The 10,786-nt window shown below is 37.0% G+C and overlaps 1 protein-coding gene across 1 annotated transcript; it reads right to left on the reverse strand.

Annotated features, from left to right (window-relative positions):
- Positions 1-8,175: 8,175 nt before the first annotated feature.
- Positions 8,176-10,032, reverse strand: LOC111610455 (gastrula zinc finger protein XlCGF57.1-like; the record flags this gene model as incomplete). The annotated part of the gene is made up of 2 exons (XM_023344683.1): positions 9,681-10,032; positions 8,176-9,260 (listed from the first exon to the last, which is right to left on the reverse strand). Coding segments are annotated over exons 1-2 (1,437 nt in total), but the record flags the coding sequence as incomplete, so codon positions are not given.
- Between the last annotated feature and the right edge of the window lie 754 nt (positions 10,033-10,786).

The following is a 10,786-nucleotide window of genomic DNA, read 5'->3' on the forward strand; positions in this document are numbered from 1 at the left end:
TCAAACTCATTGAGAATTGATGAAAATAAAATCAATAATTAATAATCATAATGAAATTGGTATTGCAAAGTTTTTAGGAATTCCTATCCCTATTTATGACTCTTATAATTTACTAATTTTAAGACAGATGAGTGTGTATGATTCTCATATTCATGTGTTCTTTGTGACAGGATGAGCTGGATGATACTGCCCAGGTTTGGAATGCACACTCCATCAGGCCATCAAACAACAGAAATGTCCCCAGTGGTCGACCCAATGTGATGTATGCATTACTTGAGCTCTACAGGACAAGAGACTTTCTTTGCCTTGTTGAAGAGGAACATGTTGAAGTATGCAAAAATGAGTGCATTTCTCGACTGACCAAACCATGTGATCCAGATGTCTTTGACCTCTGCAACATCCTTATGGCAGAGTCCCATCTGACCTTACCCACAGACGCTTACCAGGCTTTGAACTTGTATATGCATCTAAGAGAGGCAATCATTGCATCACTTTAAAATGTGCTGACTGCAAGCAAGAACATTTTTCAGCACCTTTACAAGCCCACTTAGAATGGCATGCAGATGTAAACAAACTGTGTTTCTTTTCTTTCAAAAGTATTTCATTATGTTCTCTAGAAGGGACAATGAAGAAATGTATTGTTCATTTGAGTTTCATGAACTGCCAGTTTATTCAACTGCTTCTAACCATTTTGTAAATATGCAATATCTGTTTCAGATCAAAATAAACTCTGTGAAAGCAAATATTTACTTGTCAAACAAAGATAAACATAAAAGGAAAATAAGGGTATTTAGTATAAATAATATTTATCTGAAAATGTAATTCTGTGATCAAAACAAAATGCTTCTTTTAAGTGATAAACTCTGTCCTGCCATTCTATTTTTAAAATAAATGTTGCATTAATTAACTTTTTAAAATTTGAAATTCTATAAAGAAAGGAAAAGTATTTGAAACAATCAACATGATACAAAGCAAAATGCATATTTCTTGCCTCTGAAGTTAATAAGGGTTGTAAACACAATTATGAACTTTTTAAAAAATCTGTAAAAACATCTAAAAGCTTAAACAGTAAACCTTACTGAAAGAACAAACTCTGCTTAAAGCAACATTGCACAGAGGCTACATCAACAGATCGGTCTTGTAGTACAGCATCTTGAAAGAAAATGAGAACACATTTCTGTTTAATTACAAAAAAAGGGGTTAGAATATGATAAAATCAAAGGAGCACTTCTTCATACATTGAAAAACAAAATCTTAACAAGTAATTCTGGTCTAGTTTCTAGTGAAAATATCCTATTACACTTAAAATAAGACAAATTAACTTAAAAGTAACTTTTCAGCAACATATAGAGTTTTAAGTAAGTAATTCTTTAATATTGATGAGAAAGTACTTGCTCTATTGGCAGATAAATTAACTTATAGGAAAAATATCTTGTTATAAGTTAAATAATCTTCCAATATAAACAGTACTTTTTGATCAATATTAAGGAATTATTTACTTAAAACAAGATCTTAAAATCTTGCGGAAAAGTAATTTTTACATTAATTTGTATTATTCACAAGGTATCTTTGAAAATAAATACAATTGAAATGTAAAGTAACAAAAACATACAGCCAAACCATGAAAACATAAAATCAATTGCTATATGACTGAATGCATTAAATATTTAAATATGAAATTTAGAAAAAAAAAAACTGCATTCAAAATTTCCAACCAAAACAAAAAGGTGCTGTAAATACCTCCCATCAACTTCAAATTATGTCCATTTCAAAGTAATTACTGGAGAGGATGTTGTCGAACTCTGTGCGAAAGTCTGGGTAAGAACTATAAGTGCAAGGAAGTTCTAGGGTAGCTCCACAGGTGCGAGCAACAGGCCTTCTATTAAGCCCGGTTTCAGTGTTGAAACAAACGAGAATTTTGTCAACACAGATTACAGAAGAGCCGGTGCAGAAACGCAGTATTTTTTCGGCTTTGTCTTCATCAGCATTTTTTTCCAAACGTTGAAGGTGGTTAAAGGTTGTCTGTTCTCTCTGGGACAGCGTCACATTTGCTGATTCAAACAGCTGTAACAGTCTTTTACCTGAGGCCTTCTTTTTTTCATACAAAGACAACAGACTTTTCTTGTCAGCAAGTTCCACTTGTACACATGCCATGGATGTGGAGAAGCAATCCAATATATACTTTGGCTCTTGAAGAATTGCCTTGTGAGCCATGGTTTCAATGGCCTGCTGAATGTTCTCATTGGGAGGCAGGAAGTGGGACCCCATCCTTGTGAAGAGGTCTAGCAAGTCCTCTTCATCACCTTGATCCATGGTGCCCTGTAGAGCCTTCTCAACAGCTGATCTCTCTACTAGAGGGAGGTAGTTGAGAAATGATGGGATCAATACATCATCATCCACTGATTCAATTCCATGGACACAAGCTAAAATGAAAGCTTTCGATAGCCTCACTGGAATGACTCCATGGTCTAGAAATCCTTTGACCCAAATGTGTCCAATGGCTTGCCATTCAGACTCACAAAAGTCAGACCTCAACCTGGGAACTCGCTCTGTTTCACCCTCACACTGTTCCAAAAACTGCTCCCAAAATGCAGTGTAAACCTCCCTTGATACCCCAGCATCATCGATTGCTCTTTCATTCACAAACTCCATTTTTAAAGTCTGATTCAAAAGGTTGTTTTCCATAAACACAGCCAAAAGATCTTCCACAACCTTGATCCTGCGAATTGACACATGTAGATGGTTTGCTAGATTTTCTGAGTTACCAGCTGAAACAGATTGTGGCAGTAGACCGCTTGAACTTGGGTGAGAATCTTCGGGTGGAATCAAGCCAGAGTCCTGGGTAAAAGATAAAGCAATAACCATTATTAACAACACAGATACAAATATAAGATTTCTACAAACAGATTGGACATTTGTTTGTTAATATTCTCTTCATTACTATGTTATGATTACCAAGCTAATTTGTAGAACTTTGGAAGATCTGGTGGAACACTAACCCTTCTGCTTAATCCATACTTTAATACTTTCATATGATTTTTTTAATTAAATAGAAAATACCAATTCAATTAAATGAAAAATATATATTCAATTCAATAAAAAAATATGTATTCAATTCAAAAGATGTAATAATTGCATGACCTTTAAAAAAAAGGTGGTACTGAGTTGTTCATTACAGAGGAGAAAATGAGCTCTGGGTTGTATTGACTGTGTCCATTTCACCTGGCCAGTTTGTCCTGCCTCCATATTACTGGTTTGCATTTGTGATGAGAAGAGACTCCTGGCTGAAGGCAACAGTATCGGGGAACCGTGTCCAAAGGGACTGCTGAGATCGTCCTGAATGACAAAGTTGTACAGTATTGTAATATATAAAGTTATGTTTGATTACAGCACACAACACAAGTGTTAAACTATTCATACCTTTGCCTTAAGATAGATATTTATTTCACAGTTGATTAAAAATACATCACAAAAAACTATGTAAATTCTACCAAATAATATGTTACTATTTTACCTCAATTCAAATGTCACATATCACTTCTATAAGTATCTAAATCGTATCACGCCAAAGCGTTTCTGATCTTACCTGTACAACTTCTTCAGTGTTGTCATAATTTAGTGTTACAACGACTATGTCACTGTCATCATCCAATCCAATTAGGTCCTCTTCAGGATTCCATACAACCGTGTCTCCCTCATCCATGTGTGGAACAGATCCAGAATTTTCAGAGCTGAAGGGCTGGGGCTGCCGAGGTGTGGATCCAGAATGAGGTGGATCTGTAAAATCAACAACTCCAGAATGGTTGTAGGAAGAGTCTAGGTGATTCAAAGTTTGATCATCACAATCCTCCATTTCACCAAAAGATCCTTTTCTAGCTGTTGGGGTTGAATCCATGTCATTTGGTTGTTCAGGACTTTGACAATCTTCTTCAGATGAATACTGAACTGTTTCTTCTTTCTTTGTGCACATGTAAAACCGTAGAAGCTTCAGCTTGGTTTTTTCATAAAGATTTCCGACTGTTTCATCTAAAGAAATCAGATTTTTTTTGAAGTCACAAACTTCAAAAAGAAAGTCTTCAATTACCCCTTTGGTGGAGGTCCCATCTGGAAAAAAAAGCTCCTTTCCCATTTCAAGAATTTGAGAAACAGTTGTACTTTTATCCACTGTTGCATGCCTCGTTCCTCCACCATTTCTTGTTCTCACTTGTTGGAATTCATCAATGTGAAAATGAAGCCACCCAATTTGAATTTTTCTCGAAGTCCTCCCTGCTACCTTACTTCTTCCTCTTGCCATCTCCACCCCTTGCATTTGGAACAAACCAGATGTGCTACAAACAGCTCTTTTGGTCCTAGATCTCATTTTCCGTGCTCCAATTTTATCTCTTAAGTTCTGGAGAAGAGTATCTCTTTCTGCAATAAGTATACTTTGCTGACAAAAAGACAGAACTGCTATTCTGTCACCATATGAAGTGATGTAATTGGTCATCTGTTCGTCTGTCATTATAGACAGCACAGCCTTGTCCACCTGGAGACATAAAAAATAAAAAAATAATTAGAATAAAGACATCCACATCTTTATATATATATATATATATATATATATATATATATATATATATATATATATATAGTAATAGTTGTATTTCAGAAAGCCATGCGAAGACTTCTTGTGTAGCACTATCGCTGCTAGTTATGGGTCGCATAATTTGTTGTGCCGTTGCCATAGTAACCCCCTTTTTTGAAGACAAATTGTAGAATGTGTGGTCAAACTTTAACAGATAAAACAAGTTTTTCTTGATAAAATACAAAGCGGTTCTTAGCTAAGGCTATCAAACGTAGTTTTTCACTGAGCGGATATTTATCAAACAATGTTTTATGCGATTATATTTACCTTGTCTCTTTGCATGTGCATGATATCCTCCTCTGGGACATCTCTGGACCGCAGAAAATGATATAAGTCGTCCTCCATAATCAATGTAGACACACTCCCCCACGTTTACCGCATAAAAACATGCCTTTCCCCCCAAAAAAAGTAACTCGCGATTTTTCAGAAATGTCGCGGGATCTCGAGATAATAAGTCGGGATAATAAGTCGGGATCTCGAGATAATAAGTCGGGATCTCGAGATAATAAGTCGGGATTTCTTTCCTTTTTTTTTTTCTCTCCATGTCCCCTAGGGGCTCCGTACTAACACGACATTTTCACAGGAAAGGCAAATGTTCTACTAACTTTCTAAGACAATAATAATAATTCTATGTGTGGAGGTTAAATTAGTTCCAGCATTAGAAACATGTGTAACCGGGTTCTGCTTCACTCCACTGTACCAGGCCGGCCCCAGTAACCCCTCGACTCTGCGTTGTGTAGATTTTTAATGAAGACGAGAAGTTTCTGGTTTATCAAGTTTATTTCCTGAATGGGAACATATGGGGAGTTCAGATCAGTGCAACGGCTCCGCTTCATTCAGCACACTACAACAGAGCGTTAAGTTAGCCTTTAGCTTAGCACATGAAGTGTTTGATAATTTTAACTAAACTGAAAGTACAAAAATTGGTGCTAGGCACACATCTAGTAATTAATAAATTTCACACTATTTGTCCAAGTTAATAAAAATTATGTTGCTAACACGTTTCTACTGTGTGCTGAAAAACGCAACTCACCTCTCGTGCAGCTTTCACAGACTGGCACTGAGTGCAGGAGCCAGCAACATTTAACCAGCCACACAGAGAGGGGGCGCTATTTCCCCATTGCACTGATCCATATAAAGCAAGTGGGATTCTACAACTTAAACCTAAACACTGTTACACATGGTAATCTATAATAGAAAACAGCTGCAGCAGAACAGAGAAAAATATAACTAAGACAAAAGACACAACAAATTATTGAAGAAAATATTCAACCATATTTTCTACAATCAAGAAAAATCAATGCATGAAAACCAGGTTGTACCAGGTTAGGATTGGCTTTTTTACTTATCACTTGGCGGCGGGGATGTTTATGGACCTGTGAGGGGCTGCTTCCTTTTTCACAGTTGGTGCGTTGGCTTTTCTGTAGCATCCTTCCTACTGGTGGTGTAGTCGGCAAGTTGAGAGGCTTGTGTTTTTGGCTTATTTGTGTATGAAGTGGTGAAAGTGCTTGTGTTGGCTGGTGTTTGCATTTTGATTGGCCCCTTTTTTTGGGTCTGGTATCGTTTGCTGTCTGTCTGTCTTGGTGTTGGTATGGGCTGTGATTTATTGCTTTGCTAGCCTATCTGTGGCCACAGCCTGGTGCTGGGCTGGGATTCAGGGCTGTGGGTTGTATTCTTGTTCTGGATATTGCGCTGAGCTGGCTGGTCGGTCCATTTCTTGGGTTGGGGTTCTTTCAGTCAACCCGGTGCGCTGTATGTCTGCTGGATCTTCTTCATTGGGACTAGGTGGATCCTTTGGTTAGCAGGCTGGCTTTGTAAATTGGGATATGGGTTTGGTTTGAATGATTCCTAAGCTGGTGGTCCAGGTTCTGGTTGGCTGTTGGATCTCTGTGTATGAGAAATGCAAGTGGGTGTATGGCGTCCATTTTTGTTTTGTTTATTTTGACATTGTCTACATGGGTTCGAATGTCTGGGTGTACACATGAGAATGGGAACATGTGATCTTGTCTCTGTGTGCCTGGTCTGTCTGTCAGGTTTGGTCTCTGGCTCCCTCCTCTCTGTGATCACCTTTATATCAAGTTGGGTGAGAGGAGGGGGCCCCTATAAAACTTTTTTCTCACCTTTCTTATCTCTCCAGCTTTCTTCTCCGTCTCATTACAATTAAATAAAATAAACCCAAAGCAGTTTCTAATAAAGTTTCATGTAATTATATCAGGGGGAAGCCATAATGGTCCACTTATGCAAGTCTTTAGGGCTTAACCTTGGTACTCGACAATGCTGAGTGTCACACTGTCAGACAGGACAAGTTTAATACAAAACACAACAAAAAGACAAAATGCAAGTGTTTAGTCAATGGTAAATGTATGTATAGCGATTTATCTAGTGCAGAGGATGCCAAAGTGCTTTACATGTTGATGGTGGTAAGCTACATTGTAGCCCAGCTGCCCTAGGGCAGACTGACAGAAGCTGCTACACAATGGGCGCCATCGGACTTCTGACTAACAGCAGGCAAGGCAGGTTTGGTGCCTTGCTCAAGGACTCAACAACTGAGATGGATGTGGGAAGTTTGAACCGGCAACCCATCAGTTACAGGAACCACAGTGGATACAACCAGTATAGCTGTAGTACTACCATCTACTGGGTTCAAATATGAGGCACAACATACACTAAAGGAAAACTCAAAACTTTTAATGTTAAATGAAATGTTACACCTTTATTTCTTTCTAAAATACATATAAACATAAAAATAGTTTCAACATTAAAATACAGTAATCTAAATGCTGCAGCAGAACAGATTAAAATATTACAGCTAAAACAAGAGAAAAAAGCAAAATATTAAAAATAATTACATGTACTTTGTGCAATCAATGCATGAAAATTAGTTTGCGGTGAATTTTGCATTTCTTTAAAGTACAAATGATTTTTTTTTATTTGAATAGATTTTAATTAGGTAGAGTAAAACTGGTTAACATAATTTGAAAGAAATAAAATCAGATTCAATCTCATTTTACATTAAACACAAAATTAACACAAATACTGTTTTGTAGATTTTTTTTTAAAACACTCAACCATTATATACATTCTATTGTTGATTTAAAAAACTACAAAAATAAACCCCACAAACTCTCTCTATGGTACAGAATAATACAAATCAATCCCTCAAGTCCAATCATGTGAGAATGTTCTGGAAGGGAGTCCATGTCCGGTCAAACTCTGTTAATGCATGAAATAGTCAGTGGGCCCCCAAGCCTCTTCATCTATCAGCATCAGTACTGGCACTCCTCAGGGCTGTGTGCTGAGCCCTCTGCTCTTCACGTTGTACACACACAACATACAGTTTGACATAAACAGTAAGTTAATACAATAACATACAGTTTATCATTATTGTTTGTTGATACAGAATATACCAGAAAAATAAAACATCAATGAAGGAAAATGTGTCATGGTTGAACATCTCTAAGTATCCAAATGTGAAGATCAAAATGATCACATTTAACAAATACAACATAGGACATTTATGGAACATAATTCTACAGCTTTTCAACTGTGTGACGCATCATGTGCTTAGTTAAATTATGTTTATTACTAAAACTTTTGAAACAGGTCACACATGAAAACGGCTTTTCACCAGTGTGAATTATCATGTGCTGAGTTAAATCCGGTTTTCGAATAAAAGTTTTTCCACAGGTCACACATGAAAACGGCTTTTCACCAGTGTGAATCCTCATGTGCTGAGTTAAACCCGGTTTTTGACAAAAACTTTTTCCACAGTTCACACATGAAAACGGCTTTTCACCAGTGTGAATTATCATGTGCTGAGTTAAATCCGGTTTTCGAATAAAAGTTTTTCCACAGGTCACACATGAAAACGGCTTTTCACCAGTGTGAATCCTCATGTGCTGAGTTAAAACCGGTTTTTGACTAAAACTTTTTCCACAGTTCACACATGAAAACGGCTTTTCACCAGTGTGAATCATCATGTGCCGAGTTAAATGCTGTTTTTCACTAAAACTTTTTCCACAGTTCACACATGAAAACGGCTTTTCACCAGTGTGAATCATCATGTGCTTAGTTAAAGTCGGTTTATAACCAAAACTTTTTCCACAGTTCACACATGAAAACGGCTTTTCACCAGTGTGAATCATCATGTGCCGAGTTAAATGCTGTTTTCGACTAAAACCTTTTCCACAGGTCACACATGAAAACGGCTTTTCACCAGTGTGAATCATCATGTGCTGAGTTAAACGCTGTTTTCCACTGAAACTTTTTCCACAGGTCACACATGAAAACGGCTTTTCACCAGTGTGAATCATCATGTGCTTACTTAAATTCCGTTTTTCACTGAAACTTTTTCCACAGGTCACACATGAAAACGGCTTTTCACCAGTGTGAATCATCATGTGCCGAGTTAAAGTCGGTTTATGACTAAAACTTTCTCCACAGGTCACACATGAAAACGGCTTTTCACCTGTGTGCAGAATCATGTGACGAGTTAAAGTCGGTTTATGACTAAAACATTCTCCACAGGTCACACATGAAAACGGCTTTTCACCTGTGTGAATCATCATGTGCTGAGTTAAAGCCGATTTAAGCCTAAAACTTTTTCCACAGGTCACACATGAAAACGGCTTTTCACCTGTGTGAATCATCATGTGCTGAGTTAGATGCGTTTTTTGACTAAAGCTTTTTCCACAGTTCACACATGAAAAAGACTTTTCACCAGTGTGAATCATCATGTGCTGAGTTAAAGCCAGTTTATAACCAAAACATTTTCCACAATTCACACATGAAAACGGCTTTTCACCAGTGTGAATCATCATATGCTTAGTTAAATGCGTTTTTTGACTAAAAGTTTTTCCACAGGTCACACATGAAAACGGCTTTTCACCAGTATGAATCATCATGTGCTGAGTTAAAGCCAGTTTATAACCAAAACTTTTTCCACAGTTCACACATGAAAACGGCTTTTCACCAGTGTGAATCATCATGTGCTGAGTTAAAGCCAGTTTATAACCAAAACATTTTCCACAATTCACACATGAAAACGGCTTTTCACCTGTATGAGTTCTCATGTGTCCAGTTAAATGCTGTTTTCGACTAAAACTTTTTCCACAGGTCACACATGAAAACGGCTTTTCACCTGTATGAGTTCTCATGTGTCCAGTTAAATGCTGTTTTCGACTAAAACTTTTTCCACAGGTCACACATGAAAACGGCTTTTCACCAGTATGAATCATCATGTGCAGAGTTAAAGCCCGTTTTCGAATAAAACTTTTTAAACAGGTCACACATGAAAACGGCTTTTCACCAGTGTGAATCATCATATGCCGAGATAAATGCTGTTTTTGACGAAAACTTTTTCCACAGTTCACACATGAAAACGGCTTTTCACCCGTATGAGTTCTCATATGAATATCAAAAACAGATTTTGAAGTCAAACGCTTTTTACAGATGACACATGAGAAAGGTTTTCTTCTTTCCTGATTTTGGTTCTCAACTTCAGCAGCTTCCTGGAAGTTGTCTTGGTTCCTGTTTGGTTCTGATTCAGTGTGGTCTGCTTGCTCATCAACAGGAACCACCATGCAGGTATCAGTCTCCTGTTTTAATTCAATCTGTTCTTCACCCTGACTGCAGTAAACTTCTTTCTCTTCCACTTTTATCTGCTGGTGTTTTAGATCCTCCTGCTCTTCTTTTATCTGATGATCTTCTGGCTCTTCCTGTTCTTGTTTCACCTGCAGAGGTTCTAACTCCTCCTGGTCCAGAGTGGATCTCCTCTCCTGGTTATAAACGTTACACTGCAGGCAATCTGGAGAAGAAAACAGAGAAAGAGGAATTGGTACCTTTTCTGAAGTAAATACGAGTAACAGTTCATCTTTCAAGACAGAAATGAATAAAAAAAAACACCTTGAAAACTCAAGAGCGTAGACAGAGATACAGATCAGTCGATATATCCAGCTGACATTTGGGGAATTCTCAAATTAACGGATATGAAAAAAATATTTTATTACAAAATTAATTGTAGTAGGGATTATTGTTAATATTTACCTGCAAATTTTATTATTTCAAGATACCATTTATTTTTATTACTTTGAATTATATTGAAATTTTACTTTAGTTCACTTTATATCTTTATGGTTTATTTATAAACATGAGTTTATTTGT

Source organism: Xiphophorus maculatus, chromosome 13, assembly GCF_002775205.1.
Source record: "Xiphophorus maculatus strain JP 163 A chromosome 13, X_maculatus-5.0-male, whole genome shotgun sequence".
Taxonomy (NCBI): domain Eukaryota; kingdom Metazoa; phylum Chordata; class Actinopteri; order Cyprinodontiformes; family Poeciliidae; genus Xiphophorus; species Xiphophorus maculatus.